We start from the raw sequence: 19465 nt of genomic DNA, 5'->3' as shown, positions 1-19465 counted from the left end.
TTTAAATATATATTTTAATATATATATAAATTCTAGTTGGTTTTGAACCCGAGCCCGCGGGCGTATAGAGCGGATGTACAACGCTCTGCGCCACGATCGCCACACATTACATTTATATATATTTATTATATGTTGTATTTATAATAAGCAAACCACACAATATAGCTAAAAATTTTACATATAATAACATTCATCATATCAGCAAAATGTATGCACATAAAATATAATGTACTATGTATAGTCAATTTTCTGTTATTCTACTTTTATTGTAATTGAAGAATATTCATTATAAAAGATATTTTTTAATATTTTTATAATTTTTACATAATATGTAATTTTATTATTGAAATGGCATTTATATGTCTGTGATTTTGTAGAATTTTAAATATAGATATTTATTTAGACATTAACAATTAATTGTATATAGGATTATTTCATAAAATTTTTAAATAAAAATAAAATTATAAAATAAATATTATAAGATATCAAAACCGCTGCTCGCTATTCATGATGCTGTAAGATTATTTTGTAAATGCATTTTTTACATTAATTTTAAACGCGACTTTTTTATAGAATCTCGTTCAAATATTTATATTTAGCACGGCGCCTCGTGGATCAATCGGTAATGCGTCAACTTCACTGCGCGACTTATTGTCCATTTGATAACGACACGAAATTTACCTACGGCTGCGCGTCTCCAATGTGCATTATCTCTTCGGTGACCGCACGGCACGGCCACCGAAGCTAATGGAATCCTTACGCTACGGAATTCGTTACGTGGTATTGTCGCGCCGCGCGTCTGTCCAGCGTTATCGCGGGGAGGCGACACTGCTGAGTCGCGATCGCGCGTGGTCCGTGTCTGTGATTTCACGAAGACGCTCTCAACGAAAATGACGTCCCGTCACGAAAAGGAGCGTGCCAAGCAGATCCAGGAGAAATGTCAAAACCTGCTGACGCAGATGCTCCGCGATGAAGATAACAAGTATTGCGTTGACTGTGACGCGAAAGGTTTGTCTGACAACGCGGGGGAGAGAGTATTATTATTTCTATACACTTTCTTTTTTCTCTCTCTCTCTCTCTCTCTTATACTTTCTCAGCGCTCCGACGTTTTTCAGAGAATATTCTTTATATTGCATATATAATTTTTTTTTATCGCGTTTGAATCTCTCTCTTAAAATCAATATTTGTATGTATCAACATCGATCATGACATGACGTAGCTCCATAAAATGCCGAGGCGTTATGGATTTTTAATTTCCGTTCTGACACGCTGTCAGTTAACTGTCTTTAACGCGTAACTTCGTCAAAATTTTTTTGCCAATTTTACTCATAGTTACAGAGCATTCGAATTTTGGCTCAAAAATTGGCGGACACATGCATTTCTCTCTTCCCTCCTCCCCTCTTCTCCCTCTTTCACCTCCCTCTATCCTCTCATTGTCTCGTGATAGATAATTAAATTTTGATAAAAAAAATATACAGCTGTTTTTATGTACAATCTGACATCATACATTATCATACATTGAAAGCTCATAATTAATAATCGCGGATGTATGTATATGTTTCTTGTTACACACATATAAATAGATCAATTGGTTGATAAAATACTTTTATTGATAGTTATTTTTATTTCTTTTCCTTAAAATTCTTTCATTCAAAGTCTTTAAATGGATTCCATATTCTCCCGGATGAGAGATAACATATTTATGATATCCTGGATGAATATATATTTTACAGGACCAAGATGGGCTAGCTGGAACTTGGGAATTTTTCTGTGTATTCGATGTGCTGGTATACACAGAAATCTTGGTGTGCATATAAGCAAAGTCAAGTCTGTTAATTTAGACACATGGACACCAGAACAAGTAGTTGTATGTAATTTTTAATAACATTTAAATTTTAAGAATTTAAGTTTTTGTCTTTATAATATTTTCCATAATATTATATATATACATATATAAGATAATAATTATTATTTTTCTATATACTTTAAGTTTTTAATATTTTCTTAAATAGATAATATGTGTATGTATTCTACAAACAAATAAGTGAGAAAAATATTTCATTATTTATATTGAAGCTATTAAGTTTTATTCTGTTTTTATTTGCCAATCTTTGTGTAAACTTTATATTATATATATATCAATGCATTAATCTCTCATTTAAGGCATTACATTTAATTTATTAGAATAAGAATATATATAACTTTCTTTAAATTTCTAGAGCTTACAGCAAATGGGCAATTCTCGAGCTAGAGCAGTCTATGAGGCAAATCTTCCAGATAGTTTTCGAAGACCGCAAACAGATTGTAGCCTTGAAAGTTTTATTCGGGCAAAATATGAACACAAAAAGTATATAGCCAGAGAATGGGTGCCACCTCCTTTACCAAAAGTATGACTTTTATTTAATATAATACTTCAATATTTGCTTTTCAAAATAATATTGGTTAAAATATAAATATTATGTATATAAAGAAACTTTGTAATGTTTTGTTTTGTGAACTGTGGACATTAGTTATTTGCTGCTGATAAATTATATTATCTCTTGCTTACAAAAGACTATACTCATGGAAAAATATTTGTGTGCAATATTAATTAATATTAATATTAATTTTATATCTGCAAGATTACGACCATAATGTATTGTGAGTTTAAATAAGAAATATTATTACCATAGGTAAATTGGGACAAAGAACTCAATGAAGAGGCTGAGAGACAACGTAGACGAAAAAAGGAGAGTTCTGAAACTGCGAGCACTGCACTCCCACTTGTAAAAAAACCAGAAGTAGTGCCTCAATTGCCAAAACCTCGCAGTTCTATCAGTCCTAAACTCGGTAGAACAAAAGAAAGCTCTGCAATTTTGGATCTCTTAGGTCTTGGTATGTTTTTCATCTCTTATATCTTTAGATATAATCTGTGGAATATAAACATCTTGTTTACATTAATGTTATAACAGATGCACCAGCAACTAACCAAATAAATGCAAATGGTTCTGGAGACGACGTATTTTCTTCCTTTTTATCTGCACCACCTGCTTCTACTGCCACAAGTGGAAATGACATTTCTAATGGAAGTAACACAGCCTCTACTATAACTAAAAGTGAAGAAGAAAGTTTCTTTGAACAAACCACGCCGCTATCTCAAGAAAAAAGCAAAATGACAAAGGACAGTATTTTAGCATTATACGGTACACCGAGTCATCAATCAGCAATTTATGGTGTTCCAGGTAATGCACATGTGATGGAAATACTACTGATTTGGAAATTGATATATTAAAAATTATATACACATTGTGTTTTTATTTACATGTATTTCAGGTGCAGTGTATTCTCAACATTCTATACCATACAAACAGCAAATGTCAAATGTGGGTACATTTGGACAACAAAGCTCTTTGGGTCAAATCGGCCAACTTCCTACGCAAATGCCGGTTACAAATCAGATACTTGTCAATCAAAATCAAATTATAACAAACCCTAGTTCGATAGGTGGTGTAGCAGCCAATCCTTTAGGCTTACATATAGGGCAAATAAATCAACTAAATGGTGTACCAAATGCTGCTATCACAATGCCACCTCAAATGGTAAATGAAATTTTTCCCATGTTTATATGTTATTAATAATTATCATTGTAGTTCCTCTTTTTTTTTTACATAAAAATTTTCAATTTTCTCTGATTTTGTAGATGATGCAGTTAGGACAAACTAGTATTACTAGTAATAATGGGTGGAGCGGTATGTTGACGCAGAATCTTCAGCCAGCTCCTGGTAGCAATCCTTTCTTCAACTTAACAGCACAGCAACAACAAACTGCTGCATTCACTGCTCAAGTATGTAAATTTCAACAAATGTATTTTGAAATATTCTTTGTGATGTATGTATATACTAAATATAAATATATAAATAGAGTTATGAGTTTTTGTCTATGTTTATTATATTGTAATGTTATTATTTGTATTATAAATCAAATTTGTCAGTAACATTTTTTTATATCTGTTATATTTCAGTTGCCACAACAAATGTCACAAGTGTCTCTGGGTGATATGAATTTTTCCTCTACGACAGGCAAACCTGCCAATGCTGCCACGTTACCCGGGCAGACTCTTTCCACCAACTTGTGGCAGTAAAAGATATTGCAAATATTGTGAATCTTTGTTATCTCATTCAATGTTGTATACTAATGTCGACAGTCTATTCATCGTAATAATATTTCCATGTCTTTTCATCGGATGTTGCTTCAGATAGTAATAGAACCGATGGAAACACAGAAATGGGAACACAAAAAGAAAACTACTCGAATACCGTTTCATAATTCGTGAATGTGTATAGTGCTTTGAGTTGATAAATATTTTTCTTCGTAAGCCTGTGCTAGCTTTTAATGTTATTGTTGGTGAAAAAAGATTGGAATAAAACAAATCTTTGACTGATTGTAAGAGGAGTTATTTAGTTAGCGACACTAAATATGTACCATGTGGTACAAATTATGCTGTTAAAATAAGAGCTTTTTGTAATTGATTAAAATACATGCCAGGGTCCATTTTCATCGAACTACAAAGTATTAATTTAAATCGGTGATGGAAAATGATATAATTTTAGCTCGGATTTCGTTGCTATTCATGCTATGCGAAAATGTGTTTGTGAGTTTACTCACAAAAATGAAAACGCTGCGAAGCAGAGGATGTAAATTATGTATTCTTGTATCGGATAGCATCGAAAATTTAATTTGTTAAAATTATATCAGTCTCAAGCTCTGATTCAAATAGAAGATATATATACATGCATACACAAGTTTTATGAGAGATGTAAAAAGACCTAGATCTTCAATGTATTTTTAAGGTACTATAATCGACACATGTGCAATATGTGTCCACATTTATTCTGTATTATTGGTGAATAAATGCAAGAAAATATAAATATGATATCATACATATATTTTAGTGGAATAAAGCACAGAATACTATTATTGTGACAATAATTGAAATAATTCTCTCTTAATAATTAATTACTACTAATATTTATGAATTATTAGAAAAATCCATCAATTATATGCATTAATGTTAACAATACTGAGATATTTTAATTGATTTATATATAAACAATTACAAAAAAAGTTCAAATCATGAAATAAAAATCCAAAGATTATTTCAATCAATAATCTAAAAACAATGTGGAAGAGAAGCAAATAGATTATAATGAGGAGAAGAAAGTGAACATCAGTATCAGCATGAGAAAAGTAAAATTAATCAATGGCGGCATACCAGGCGTCTTCAATTGCCGCTTCGCGAACCCAACGGCTGTGAATCCGAATCGTAAGAAGAAGAAACCGACCACTTTTGTACCGCCACCGCCGCCGCAATCGCAAACAGGCACGGTAATGAATTCCATGACGACGGTGACAGATTCGAAACAGTGGCTCAACGTGGGTAATGGATCGCGACAATTAATTCCATTCTGGAGAAAACCTATGTGCTCTAACGTCATACAGGTACACAGATAGATACTTATACTTAATTCGATTCGCTAATCGTATTTATTACAATATGACTGTTACAATGCAATTGATCTCTCGATACAGAACGATGGTTCCAATGAACGCAAAGATAAGACTGATATGGCACTCGGTGGTTCGTTAAATGTCACGTTAATACGGGAAAAGTTGAAGGAGAAAAAGCAACAGCAGCTACGAGAATTGCGAGCCATACAAGAGGAAATCAAAGAAGGTAAATTGTTTCCACCTCCGTCCGCTTCTACGTCCTCCTTCTCATCCTCCCCTTCCGCGTCTAATCAGCAACCACCGCCGAACACGAAACTGCATACCTCCCCGAGCTCTCCATTATTCACGTCTCCACCATCATTTTCCGAGCAAAATGGTACATTGTCATCTTGGCCACCCGTGAAAATGCACTGCCTGTTATCCCCACCACCTTCTTCCTCGTATTATCCTAATCCGCATTCCTCGAATTCGTGGAGAGCAATGTCTCAACGAGAGCGAGCAGACACACCAGAGATCAGAGATATTACTAGCGCCGCGATGTCTTCCGCACCACTATTTTTATTGGTCTCCATCTGGACATCTTAGTCACAGGTAATGAAAAATCTATCAAATGCGTTGAACGTACACATTTGAATGTATCGATGTATTGATTAATTAATTCATTTCGTAAGATTACATGCAAATCAAAACGGTGCTGAAGAAAGTTCCAAGTGCGAGGGTGAAGGAGAGGCGGAAATTAGCGATATGGAGGGTAGCCAAATCTCATTACCTAGAAGCTACACACTTCCTCGCGAATTTAAACATAATCATCCTAACAGTGTCGCGAAAGAACGAGAGAGTCGTCCGGGAAATAATAAATTGCCTCCTTCGCGGTTTTATTTACCGTCTACTAATAGTTCTGACGGTAAATATACTTTTTGTTTATTGTACAGTTATATTGCTATATATAACATCAGATAGAAATATTAAGTATTTACAATTTAGATTAATTAATTGTGGATTACACATTAATTTTATTAACACTAATAATGATGCTTCCAGGTGATGTAGATAGTGCTGATAACGAAGATGAGACAGATTCGGAGGCGCAAATTCAAACAAAGGCCAATCATGTTTGTAATCACAACAAAATCTTACAAAGGTGTCACATGTATGAAAATAATGAGAATAATGACGTTGCTGATCCTAGTCTGGAGTGCGACACGTCTAACGTTACGTCCAACAATTGTTATTCAAGTAATTCTCATAGCGTCTTTCGACCGAGTCAATTGCTTAGAACACGAGTGAAACATGAAACAAAACTTTAAGTTATGTTGTAATGTATAACTGTAAATTTTACCATGACATACACATTCAATGATCGCAAATCTGTTTAAAAACCAATCTCTTATATTAAATATTAACAGTATAAAACTGTTGATTTTGCGAAATGACGATATATTTAATTGTACAATATATGTAATGATACACACAAACACACCATACGCATATAAGACACATGCACAAGAATATATTTAAAGAGATTTCTTTCGCGCGTGAGAATATTAATGTGTATTATTTGCACTATAATACAATTTAATTTAATGTTATTTTATCGTAGTGTTTTGCATATATAAAATTGTGCAAATGCGGAATCACGATATAAATCTAGTATCTTTAAATATATTTTAGGAAAGAATAAATAGTGAACGCGTGAATAATAAGTGCTTTATTATTAAAATTATCATATATACGACGGATTTTTTATATAAAGTATAAAGTTACCTGAATATACTAGAAATCATACTCTCTTTATTCATACATACAAAAAGACAATAAATTAGTAATATCAAATTTAAGATGTTATGCTATTTAAAGAGATATATTCATATTTTGTATATTTACATTTATAAATACAATCTTCTCTATAGTAATTTTTTATATTATTTTCTGTATCTTCTCTGCAATATAATTCTTTGTAATATATGTAATATTTTGTATAATAAGAGTCAAATAAAGTATAATGATATGAGGCACTTGTGTGAATACCTATTCATACCTATCTATTATATCTATTTTTCTTTCTCCTACATCTACATTATAAGCAAAACTATGATTTAAAAAAACGGAATAAATTAACATTATTAAAACATTATTTCAATAAATATTATTCAGCGGGGGAGAGGGGTAATATTCTTCGCAAATATAAAAAGAGGATGGCCCAACCGCGACTTATATATTTCATAATCGAGAAGTAAAATAGTCCTTTCCAGATATTTCCGAGTATAAAGTTACCTGAATATACTAGAAATCATACTCTCTTTATTCATACATACAAAAAGACAATAAATTAGTAATATCAAATTTAAGATGTTATGCTATTTAAAGAGATATATTCATATTTTGTATATTTACATTTATAAATACAATCTTCTCTATAGTAATTTTTTATATTATTTTCTGTATCTTCTCTGCAATATAATTCTCTGTAATATATGTAATATTTTGTATAATAAGAGTCAAATAAAGTATAATGATATGAGGCACTTGTGTGAATAAGCATATTCATACCTATCTATTATATCTATTTTTCTTTCTTCTACATTATAAGCAAAACTATGATTTAAAAAAACGGAATAAATTAACATTATTTCGATAAATATTATTCAGCGGGGGAGGGGGGTAATATTCTTCGCAAATATAAAAAGAGGATGGCCCAACCGCGACTTATATATTTCATAATCGAGAAGTAAAATAGTCCTTTCCAGATATTTCCGAGATTCAGAGATAGCCCTTTCAAAATATTTAAAAAAAATTATTGAAAAAAATGTTATCTCTTTTAAATTGAGTAATAAATCTGAAAAAATTGTTATTCCTGCGGGTAATATACATATATATTTTAGTAGTGTGAATATATATATATATATATATACATATATAAGAAAGAGAAAGAGAGAAAGCAAACATGTCAAGCGCGGCTGCTGCCGAAACACTTTTGTTATTTTATACAATGTTTGATTGTACATATAATGTTGTTCAATTACGATACAAACTATGCTGATCATAATTTGCAATGGAGATTCATACGCCGTAGTATTTGAGAAAATAATCATTCAGTTCAGTGATGAATATATGTGTTATACAAGTTATGTGAAAGTTAATTTTATTTAACGCGCAATAAATTTTATAGTTTTATTATTGTTTAATTAATTTTTTGCAGTCAATATTTTATAGCCTTTTAAAACGTTTTTAACTTAACTATGAATATTACAAAAATTATATATTTAATGGTATTTCAATTTATCATGTCAAATAATAGTAAAATGTTTGATTAAAAGCGCATTCGGACGCGCCGTCTATTCACGCGCATTGTAACGTTTTTTAAATTGTACATAGAGACCGTCAGCTGCATACGTGAATACGTGAATGGCATCATTACCATGTAAGTTAATTTTTTTATCCGTTTCATAGTGGAGAGTGTAATTCGAAAGAATTGTGATTAACGCCACTTTTATAATTAACAGAGCCAATCTCTGTCCTGAAAATGTATAAAATATAAAAGATGAAGATTACGATATATATCTTCAATATTTCTTAATCTAATAATTTTTTGCAACTGACCTATACACGATCGGGGTCCGATGCCGAATACCAAAGATTCATAAAACTTTTTGTCCTCTATCTCTGTTCTCGATGGAATGAAATCGTGCGGATTAAGAAAGTACTTAGGATCTTGACACGTTGCATTTATAGAGACATATACCGAAACACCCTTCTCGATTGTTAACTCAGTGCCTGGAAGCTATGAAAGTGAAAATACATGTAATAATTAAGAAACATATAACACACACACATACTTATACACGCACACACCAATGATTTGTTTAGTTATTTATAAAATTGTGTTTGTCACCTTGTAATCTCTTATAGCTATTCTATCAACCACGGGTAGAGGAGGATGCAATCTCAGCGATTCATTTATGACGGAATCCAAAAAAGATATTTCATTAATTAAATCCACACTCAATTTTTTTTCTGACACATGTATTTGTATCTCGTTATATAAAGTGGCTTGATGTTCTGGATGACACGCTAAATGATACAGAGCGAATGCGGTTACATTTGAAAGTGCTTCGAATCCAGCAATGTAAAAACTGGACAGCTGCGCCACTAAATTGTCGCCTTCAAACTCTGTAAGAGATATCACTGAATTATAATAATAATTTTAAAAAAATCTATTGTCTCTCTCTCTCTCTTCCCTTTATTTTTCTTTTAATACATATATAGAGAATGGTATTGAATTTTATAGTATTAATATTATTGTATTGTATATTAGATATGTTCCATGTTAATTGTTAATGTTCAAATTATCTTATAAAAAAAATGATCCTTACTGTAAATGGGATTCTGTTTTCCATTCTTGAGCGTCAACATAGAATCTATCAAATCTCCTCTCTTATATCCCATTTTTTCTCTGGTATTGATAGAATCCCAGAAAATATCGCGAAAATATTTCGCGGGTTCCTTAATAAATGGTTCAGTTAGAGGACACCATTTGGGAATGAAGAAGATGATAATAAATGTTATGGCACGCTTAATGCCTTGGAAGATTTTTATACCTGAATGTGTAACGCGTGCATTGATGTGTATAGTGTAATTTATATAATCTTACATATACAATAAACAAGTGCATAATTTATAAACAATATAACATATTTTTAGATGTCACAATTTTTTACATTGCATAGATTATAAAGAAGCTCTCTATCATATTAATAATTAATTTCGATGAAATAATTAAACTACGTTAATCTTACATAAATGCGTATAAATTATTAGATCGAGCTTGAAGAATTCAGATGAATTTAATCTTTTTTAAGAATAAAAGGAAACGCAAAATTCTAAAATGCTTAAAAAATTTCTGAATTTTTTTCAATATCTTTTACATATCCTTTGCGCTTGTATGATATTTGGATGCTATCTATGTCCTTTTATTACGATAATAAAATAATTGACTTTTTCATTGAAAAAGCAAACAATAACTTCTAACAAAAATTTGTTAATTGTTTCCAATCTTTAATTAGCTTCGCCGCAACAGATATAAATAGCGTCACATCTCACCATTTTTCCAGAAAGCGTTCATCTTTTCGTCAAATGAATTCGTCCTGATACCAAATGCTATAGAGGCAATAACATCGCTCACGTAACGACTACTGAAATCCTTCATCTCGCAATTATTCTGGCTAGACTTGTTTGTCGATAAGTTCTCGATGAATCTCAACATAGGTTCTCCACATTCCTCTATCAGTGGTAACATATTTTTCAGCTTTTGCCCGGTCAAAAAAGGGGTCAATTTGCTTCTTAGATATCTCCATCTAGGCTGCTTGATAGACAGAATACTGTCGAGGCCAATCAAATCCCTCTGGTTTCTTGAACCAAAGCGTCGATTTGGAAAGATTTCAAAATCAGTAATCATCACCTGTTTGATTAGGTCGTGATCTCGCAAGAGCAGCATAGGCTTGTGAAAGATGTAAAAACCGATGTAAGGATCGTCCGGATCAGCACTGTTATAGATTTCGCGTATTACTTCACCTGGCGGTTTTTTCAAGATGAGGCACTCCTTGAAATTGCCAAAGAGCAGATGTGTCGGAGGAGTTTTAACACCACGTCTGCTCCAGTAAGATAGCTTGTATTTGGCATATACATAGAAGAGACTGAGGGATATTATTAGCGCCGATGTGCAGTAGATCAAGTAACTCATATTGATCGAATCACGTCACGGTATTCGTTGATCTGTTGATTTATGACTTTTTTTGCACAATTCAGAATTTCATCTATTGAGAAAGAATGATTTATTTTCTACTTTATGCTTTTTATAATTGGATAATTAAAATAGACAACAGACTTTACAATAATTTATCAAGAAATATGGTTAGTTGAATTTGAAATAAAAAATAGGCTTCAATAATTTATCAAGATATACGGTCGTATCTTGTGCAAGATCACATGTATAAAATTATCTGTACGCAGCTCGTCTAATTCAGAGTATCTTATTAGATTATCAGATCTCATTATTAGTAATATTTGAACTGACCAAATTCCTAACAGGTTTAATCAATAGTTTGAATCTCTATCATATAATAAATTAAAGATTATTTTTATTCTTGCTGTCTAAAGTCTTCGCTTTGGTATATTAACTTACATACATTTTTTTTTGTTGGCCGGTCGAAAAACGGATAAGGAGTTCTGGAGCGTCTTATTAACGTATGATTTAAATACAATGTTCACTTTCTTTTTTTTGTACTGAATTTATTTTTGTGCAAATCTTGCAAACACGCTTTACACGCTTTACTAACCCACCGCACGCGAGAGACAAAATAATACTTGAGCGAAGGCACGAACGACGTATTCTTCCTTACGCCTTACGCGATAGCTGACAGACTGTTGCTTTCGCTGTCGCCTAACATTATGCAAAAGCTTTTAGATATAACCGCTTGTCGGAATACAGATTACGAAATATTACTCGTGTCAATCCGGACAATCAGTCATACTACTTATATAATTTGCCTTATACTTAATATATCTGCACTATAAATAGAGATATTGCGGTGCAAAGTCTTAATGTGTGAAATGAATGTGTTTTTATTCAAAAAACATTATCAATAATAGAACATATTGTTAGTAGAAAATTGAATACATTTGAATACAAGAATTGATAACATTTTGTTATCATGATCGACTGTTTCATGTAACTGTACGGATTCAAAAATATTATAACTTTGATCCGGTCTAAAAATAAGCGTCAGAACACGCTTACAAACTTTTATATCCGCACGAATATGTAACTTAAAAGGTGAGAATGGAGATGTATTTTGAGGCGCCAAATAACCAGCAAGATAATATTTCAATAAAATTTATACAAAAGACGTTTCCTTATGAATTTCTGCCACATATTTATGTAAGTCACTTTTTTATCCCATCAGCTTATGTAAAACCAACGCTACATAATTTGTGTGCACTAAATAAATCTTCAAGAGATATAATACAACGCAAGGAATCGAACTGTAGAAAATGTGATGGGAAATTATCATTTATTCCAACGCGGAATATTACAATGTGGTTAGAGCAGTTTAGATTTTCGGATATACAAACATGTGTATATTCCAGAGCATGTTTTACACGAATGATTGTTGTACCAAAAAATAAATTATATGCAACTATCTAGCTTTTGCTCCAATCCGACAAATGTAAACGGTGTTTTATATCCTTTCACCAACTAGCCATATGGTTTGGAATGAAAGAAGCCTCTTCTTTGTAAATAGAAATAAATTATCTATAAATAATGTTATTTGCCTCCTTGCCATAAATATTTTAACCAGCACACTTCAATCTTAGGTAGCGAAAGACAATCTCGATCGCAACTTGAAACGCTAGATATAAAAAATTGTGTATTTTTACATTTTATCAACGATAGCCTCAATGTATGACTTAAGCCCACTTTACACGATCTATAATTTGCAACAGAATTCAAGACAGAATTCTATTTATAATTTTTATGCGTTGTGTAATACAGAAAACATGTGAACAATCAGAATTATAACTATCATGCTTTATTTTTATAAATAGAAAAGACGCATGAAATATGCGCAATGTACCCATGATTGGTGAATTGTAAATGACATAAACTACAAGTTAACCTACTCTCGTATCTGCTTAATAATCTAAAGAAAGAAAAGAAGAAAAAAAATATATGTGACAATGTCTTGGTCCCGGGAGCAAGTTACTTGTTTATTAACTGAATATAAGAAATATCCTTGCCTATACGTAGTAAAATCTATCAATTACAAAAATAAACATGCTCGTGCCGATGCATTAGAAAAGATTCTTTCTGAATTAAAATGTTTGAGACCGAACGTTACAATCGCAGAAATTAAAAATAAATATGGTGCTCTTAGCTCAAATTTTCTTGTTGAATATCGCAAACCATAATATACTTTAATTATATTTACCATAATATACTTTTATTATATTTATATGTATTTCTGGTTTATTTAATAAACTCTAAATATTTTTAGATTATAAATATTTTATAAACTTTGTAATTATAAATATTTTGTCACTTAACGCAAATATTTTAAAAAGTATACATTGTATCAAAAACTTTCGACAAAAATTAAAGGATTTAAAAAAAAACATAACGTATTAGTAATGTTTGTTTGATGTTGATTCTGGATAGATTAAGCTAAAAAAAATCATGATGCTGCACATTGCATTTATCACAGTATTGTAATTGTGTTTATAAACATTTCTGACACATTATGTATTACCTTACGCATTTTATATTCTTTAGAGTAATAAAAATTTTTAAATGAAATTTATTTTTAACATATCCTCATAAGATCTTTGCAGAATCACATACTTAAACACACACATATATACATATATATAAATAAAAAGATGTAAATCTGACTATGCAATTAATGATGATTACATATTTAGCATTTCTTTCAAATAAATTGAAAGATAATGTTCAAAGTAATGTAATTAATTTATTCAAATGATGGTACGCGCGTCCATACTCTTAACTTTTTTTAATTCTAATTGATCAATTGTTTCCGAAATTATAATATTAAATCTCTGTATTTTTCGCTGTTCCTCCTCAAACTTTTAATCATCATCACTCCATGGACGACATTCTAACACAATACATATATATTATCAACTGTTCTATTATACTTAATTTTATGTATCGCACAGTTTTTGTGAAATGTCTCGATTAACAGATAAACACTATGTAATAGAATTACTTATTTAGATTAAAGTAAACTTCTTTTTAAACTTATTCATAAAGCCTAAGAGCCATCTAAAATAGCATGCAGTCTTGCAATAATAATAATAAAGAAATATAAGAAATAATTATGTTATTGCGATATGTATTGTATATGTATTTTGTAATACAATTCCATGTATTTTTAATTTTTATTTATATATTTATAACATTGAAACACTTTTTTATTTAATTTATTCTACAAATCGATAACTGTATCGTAACTCGATCAATTTCTCAATAATTGATAGATTTTACTACGTATAGGCAAGAATATTTCTTATATTCGGTTAATAAACAAATAACTTGCTCCCGGGACCAAGACATTGTCACATATATTTTTTTTCTTCTTTTCTTTCTTTAGATTATTAAGCAGATACGAGAGTAGGTTAATTTGTAGTTTATGTCATTTACAATTCACCAATCATGGGTACATTGCGCATATTTCATGCGTCTTTTCTATTTATAAAAATAAAGCATGATAGTTATAATTCTGATTGTTCACATGTTTTCTGTATTACACAACGCATAAAAATTATGAATAGAATTCTGTCTTGAATTCTGTTGCAAATTATAGATCGTGTAAAGTGGGCTTTATATACGACTTTAACAATTCCATTTTTTGTTTTTTCTCTCTTTTTCTCCGACTTCTAAATGTATATCTCTCATTTTTAATGTAACCAAGAAAACACTTATTTATTTCTTCGCGTTAGCTTGAAAAGTCGGAGCTTCATTTTCTCATCACGCAAAGTTTTAAAAATCAATTCAAAGTTGGCGCGTCATGTTTGCTATTGGACAATAGCGACTTACCGGAAGTCAACGAAGATTTTACGCCGCTCTGCTTTATCGTGTTATTTATGTGCGATCTCTTCCTTTTGCGTTAGACACTTTATCCATAAGCCACGTGCGAAGCAAATACAAGCGAATATGGATAAACCAGTCGTTTTGGCACGCGTAATCAAAGTCCTGGGTCGCACTGGTTCGCAGGGACAGTGTACCCAGGTGAAAGTGGAATTTCTGGGCGAGCAAAATCGGCAGATCATCAGGAACGTGAAGGGACCGGTACGGGAAGGCGATCTCCTAACCTTGCTCGAGTCTGAACGCGAGGCGAGAAGACTCCGATAATGCAGGACAGCAGTTTTAATCAATATTGAAAAACGGTCGCCAGCCATCACCGGACTTCACCAGCTATGGATTTTCTACGTGAATCCTTCATACATGGATCCTCGATCGTCGACGATGATGAGTATTCCTGTCACGTGTCTCCCGAGAAGATACTGCCGATCGCGAGACGAGACCGCATTTTACTCTTTGAAACATTCCTAACGCAATGAGAATTCCACGATATTTTCAATAAATCTCGGCTGGTAACCACAAATCTCACAGTGTTGTTCTTGCATTTCCTCGCCATAATTGTAATTTGTAAGATGTAGAGGTAAATCACGTAATCAATGAGCGCTTATACATTTTATTTTATTTTTTATTTTAATAGCAAGATATAAATACGCATTACTTTCTGTATTTCATAAAACAATTGTATATTCTGGAACAATAGGAATTATAGGAAAGTATGTGTGCAGCAAGTTTGATATCTCAAAAAAATAGAAAACTATAAAATAGAACTACATAATTCAGATAATTTTTACTCTATTCTGAACTACTGCAAAAATATCCCACTTCTTTTTATATTACGTATTAAAAGTGAATTTATTATTATTCTTTTCTCCTCTTTCTTTCATTTGAGCATTAAACATTTAAAAAACAAAGATGTTTATAGAAAATATGATAATATATTTAAGCTACATAATATGTGTAAAATCTTTTATAAAAATTAAATGGTTCATGTATATATATAAATACATACATACGTACACATATATATACATACATGTTCATATTGTTAGAATATATATTATAATACTCATATATGATAAATTATACAACTTGGACTCAACATGAGATATAAATGTGACAATGTTTCCACGTTTACGATAACTGTTATATCCTTCTTCGCTTTGGAGGAGGTGTATCACGTGGACTAGAAGAAGCTTTGGACGAACTGTCCACACTTTGCCTAGTTGGCCTCTTGGGGATTCTTTTCAAAAGTTCGCGACTAGATTCGGAATCCTTACGCTCCTTCTTTCCATTTGATGCTAAAAAAAGAAATTTAATGGCATTTTGTAGGATGTTCATTAATTAGAAAAGGCCACTAAATAATTGAGATTAAAATGTCATTTACCACTTTCTTCTGAATCGTCTTTGCCTTTTGAACGACCTTTCGAAGATTTATGTTCTTTCCTTGTATCTTTCACATCCCTAAACTTATCTTTCTTGATGTCCATTTCTTTCACGTATTTCTTCATTTCTTCCTTCTTCTTTTCCATATCTTTGCTTCCTTTAAAATCACGCAGTGCACTGTCTTTTTTTAAACTTTCCTTAATATCCTTTTCTTTCTTAATCTCTTTATATTTATCTCTCTGATCTTTCAGTTTTATCTCCAATTCTTCCTTCTTTCGAGGCTTTGCTACAAATTCTGTCTCCGGTAAAGAAAAATCCATCTCTTGACTGGGAAAAGGTAAATCTTCCATATCATCCTATTAAAAGATTTAATTTATATATATGAAAAAAATATGTGTAATATTATATCGCTTTGAATAAATTACGAACATTTTTTTCAGTGGTAATGTACTTTCTTTTTGATACAAGATATAACTCTCTTATAAATTCAGATTTTAATTATTGAAAAAATAACACGATATATTTAAATTAACAAAAAAATAGACTCTAAACGTTATTATTTGAATTGTTTTATCTCTATACACTAATGCTTACCAAAGCCATAAGATCGTACATAGATTCCAAATGATCCCATATCATCTTCAGTGACACATCCTTGTGAATGGCAGCACGAAATTTCTCCCATATGCACACCATATGAAAGTATTTGTTAACACCTTAAAAACAATTTATTAAGTTGTAATAAAGAATTGTTTATACATAATAATAGTAAACATAACCTCGAATCGCTGCACCGGCTTTTGCATCTTACCAACTGGTTTGTGTCCGTTCATAGAGAAGAAAAGTTGAATCTCATTCTCCACGTTCCATTCTATCTCCTCAAATAAAGACTCCGTTTGTTTTTCTTTTACAGCCATCTTATACATGTCTGATTATGCTAGACACTCGAAAGAAACAATTGTTTAGACTGAATATCAATCACTTGACTTATTGATCAATCTATTAATTTTGCTTCTTTCCTTTTTGGATTTTCACTTGGTCCTCTTCTGAAACGATGTATTAGATCAATTTATTTATCGTGTATTTATGATACGTATCACGTTGGAAAATACAATAATTTTTTTAAATGTGCTTTGTTTATGTATATTTGCACTAAGCAAGGAAAACACGTGTTTCCAGCAAGGAAACACAGGTGGACACAGTGTCACGCAATTGGCTATCGAAAAGAAAATTTTTTCCGAAATTTCTAATGTGTTATCTGATACGGGCTTAAGAAACTCACTAGCACCTGAGTGTAAAAAGTGCAGGTAAAACGAACAAACCTATTGTGTTGTCGTGCAAAGGTGTTATATCATAAATTTCCATCCGTGTAAAAATAGATCCTTGTCTCATTCGACTATCTCGATACTCAAATAATGTTTAATACCTGTAATATTTTCTCAAATACGATTCAAATCTTGCAACAAAATTCTTGCGTATCAGATCTATCTTTCGTAATTGTCATCGGTCATCAGGCCTCTTGGTCTAGGGGTATGATTCCTGCTTTGGGTGCAGGAGGTCCCGGGTTCAAATCCCGGAGGGGCCCGATTTTTTTTTGTAAAAAAAACTTGTAAATTTCTTTTTTATATAATCATTGCACGAAAATTTTTATACAGAATAAATTATTGATAAAAATAAACATAAAGAGTCAATTCTGAAAAAAACAACCTGTCTATGCTCGTTTATGTAAAACTGACGCATTTTCTTATAATAAGTTATGATAAAAAAGAATTATCAGTTATTATTAATTATCTTAATTTTAATTTGTATAATTGGCAAACTATCCTAATTCGTTTCTTATCTTGTCTAATTATTAGTCGTCGATAAAAATATGTAAGATAAAAAATGATATACGATGACGTCTGTGTATTTTTTCACATTTGAGTATCGCGCGTTGCGATAACAGCGCCTCCCTTTCGCGCATGACAGTACCGTGGAGCGCGCATGCGCGAGTTGCTCGATGGTCGGGCAAAAACACAGCTGGTCTATGATCCTCGAAGCGAGCTGACGGTCGAGCGACTATCAATGTGATTTCCGCGAATATCTACCGATCTGTCCGGACCTGGCCGGAGCTGGCCGGAGCCGCAACGAATCGCGTGTCGGGAAATCCACGAAAATACGTCGATCGCGACTATCGCATGTAGTGAACAGTGCGAGTGTGCGTTTAATGCTATGTAGCCTGGTGAACAACGCGGGTCGGCACGAGGATTTTTCGCTTTGGCCCTGGATAAACAAAAGAGCATCCCCTCTCGACGTGTTCTTTCCGTAAGTTTTCCACCCATCTCTTATATTACACCCGTTCTCGGACGAGTGAGATCCCTCTTTCTAACCTTTTGTTCGATCGGATCCACAAACGAGATTTAGGTCGCGTGACACAAGATCCCGTTTTACGAGTCTACCTCGAGATCTTGGCTCGCAACCGCGTCGCGGCCGCCGATGCGTCATGTCGAAAACACGGGGATTGAGAGGACGCGCCTGATAATCTAACGAGAAATGTCCACCGAATTTTTTACGTCCCATGCGATAGTGAAAGAACATCGTTTCTCAAGTTATACCCTTTAACCTCATGTTTTTCGAATTGCTTTGCACAAAACATCGCTGTTCCGCGAGCTTATCTCGAGCGTTTCGCGAGATATGCTGGATCTTTCCCCTTTAGTTAGAATATAGTTGAAGAAAATATAACATTTAATTTTTCTAAAGCTTCCTTTTTTTATGGACGAAAAGTTATCGTCTCAAAGCAATTCATTTTATTTTATTACGATAACATAATCAATAATAATTCGCGAATTGAATAAATTTTATTTGTAACGTTTATTCTTTATAAACTAAAGAAAAAGACACATTGTATATCTTAAAAAATCGAATGTTCCACATACATATATATATATATATATA

General features: G+C 32.1%; 5 protein-coding genes, 1 non-coding gene and 1 pseudogene across 6 annotated transcripts in view; 5 read left to right on the top strand and 2 right to left on the bottom strand.

Annotated features, from left to right (window-relative positions):
- The first annotated feature begins 691 nt into the window (after positions 1–691).
- Positions 692–4904, top strand: LOC115237213 (stromal membrane-associated protein 1). The gene is made up of 8 exons (XM_029810108.1): positions 692–1008; positions 1734–1867; positions 2220–2387; positions 2673–2874; positions 2952–3221; positions 3313–3578; positions 3680–3823; positions 4001–4904. The coding sequence occupies exons 1-8, from the start codon at positions 891–893 to the stop codon at positions 4118–4120; spliced, it is 1422 nt and encodes a 473-aa protein (XP_029665968.1). The 5' UTR covers positions 692–890; the 3' UTR covers positions 4121–4904.
- A 247-nt stretch (positions 4905–5151) lies between these two features.
- Positions 5152–7499, top strand: LOC115237194 (annotated as a pseudogene).
- On the bottom strand, positions 7183–11336 carry LOC115237212 (cytochrome P450 6k1-like). Its single transcript, XM_029810107.1, has 6 exons — positions 10588–11336; positions 9861–10085; positions 9380–9657; positions 9088–9268; positions 7762–9004; positions 7183–7251 (listed from the first exon to the last, which is right to left on the bottom strand). Exons 1-5 carry the CDS (start codon positions 11225–11227, stop codon positions 8823–8825), a joined length of 1506 nt encoding a protein of 501 aa, XP_029665967.1. The 5' UTR covers positions 11228–11336; the 3' UTR covers positions 7183–7251; positions 7762–8822.
- A 3803-nt stretch (positions 11337–15139) lies between these two features.
- On the top strand, positions 15140–15671 carry LOC115237222 (40S ribosomal protein S28). The gene has a single exon (XM_029810119.1). The coding sequence runs from the start codon at positions 15221–15223 to the stop codon at positions 15416–15418; it is 198 nt and encodes a 65-aa protein (XP_029665979.1). The 5' UTR covers positions 15140–15220; the 3' UTR covers positions 15419–15671.
- Positions 15672–15755: 84 nt separating this feature from the next.
- Positions 15756–17819, bottom strand: LOC115237220 (MRG/MORF4L-binding protein). Its single transcript, XM_029810118.1, has 4 exons — positions 17343–17819; positions 17126–17247; positions 16533–16887; positions 15756–16446 (listed from the first exon to the last, which is right to left on the bottom strand). The coding sequence occupies exons 1-4, from the start codon at positions 17455–17457 to the stop codon at positions 16292–16294; spliced, it is 747 nt and encodes a 248-aa protein (XP_029665978.1). The 5' UTR covers positions 17458–17819; the 3' UTR covers positions 15756–16291.
- A 225-nt stretch (positions 17820–18044) lies between these two features.
- On the top strand, positions 18045–18116 carry Trnap-ugg. Its single transcript has one exon. It is a non-coding gene; the product is annotated as a tRNA-Pro (tRNA).
- Positions 18117–18545: 429 nt separating this feature from the next.
- Positions 18546–19465, top strand: part of LOC115237211 (solute carrier organic anion transporter family member 5A1) — a 29459-nt gene continuing 28539 nt past the window's right edge. Inside the window, exon 1 of the mRNA XM_029810106.1 lies at positions 18546–18835. The gene's annotated coding sequence lies outside the window, so the exon portion shown is untranslated. The remainder of the gene's footprint in view (positions 18836–19465) is intronic.

The sequence above is a fragment of the Formica exsecta genome, unplaced genomic scaffold (assembly GCF_003651465.1).
Source record: "Formica exsecta isolate Colony F162 unplaced genomic scaffold, ASM365146v1 scaffold282, whole genome shotgun sequence".
Lineage (NCBI taxonomy): Eukaryota > Metazoa > Arthropoda > Insecta > Hymenoptera > Formicidae > Formica > Formica exsecta.
Note: the sequence above shows the minus strand (reverse complement) of the source record. Positions and strands in the feature narration are given on the sequence as shown.

Bases quoted from the DNA above. Each gene is read 5' to 3' on its own strand.
- LOC115237213 (XM_029810108.1), top strand. From the start codon at position 891: ATGACGTCCCGTCACGAAAAGGAGCGTGCCAAGCAGATCCAGGAGAAA. The intron at 2,875-2,951 runs GTATGTTTTTCA...ATGTTATAACAG, and splicing joins TTTGGATCTCTTAGGTCTTG to ATGCACCAGCAACTAACCAA. The intron at 3,579-3,679 runs GTAAATGAAATT...CTGATTTTGTAG, and splicing joins TCACAATGCCACCTCAAATG to ATGATGCAGTTAGGACAAAC.
- LOC115237212 (XM_029810107.1), bottom strand. From the start codon at position 11,227: ATGAGTTACTTGATCTACTGCACATCGGCGCTAATAATATCCCTCAGT. The intron at 9,269-9,379 runs GTGACAAACACA...TCACTTTCATAG, and splicing joins TAGCTATAAGAGATTACAAG to CTTCCAGGCACTGAGTTAAC. The intron at 9,005-9,087 runs GTCAGTTGCAAA...ATACATTTTCAG, and splicing joins CGGACCCCGATCGTGTATAG to GACAGAGATTGGCTCTGTTA.
- LOC115237222 (XM_029810119.1), top strand. From the start codon at position 15,221: ATGGATAAACCAGTCGTTTTGGCACGCGTAATCAAAGTCCTGGGTCGC.
- LOC115237220 (XM_029810118.1), bottom strand. From the start codon at position 17,457: ATGTATAAGATGGCTGTAAAAGAAAAACAAACGGAGTCTTTATTTGAG. The intron at 16,888-17,125 runs GTAAGCATTAGT...ATCTTTTAATAG, and splicing joins TGTACGATCTTATGGCTTTG to GATGATATGGAAGATTTACC. The intron at 16,447-16,532 runs GTAAATGACATT...TTCTTTTTTTAG, and splicing joins AGACGATTCAGAAGAAAGTG to CATCAAATGGAAAGAAGGAG.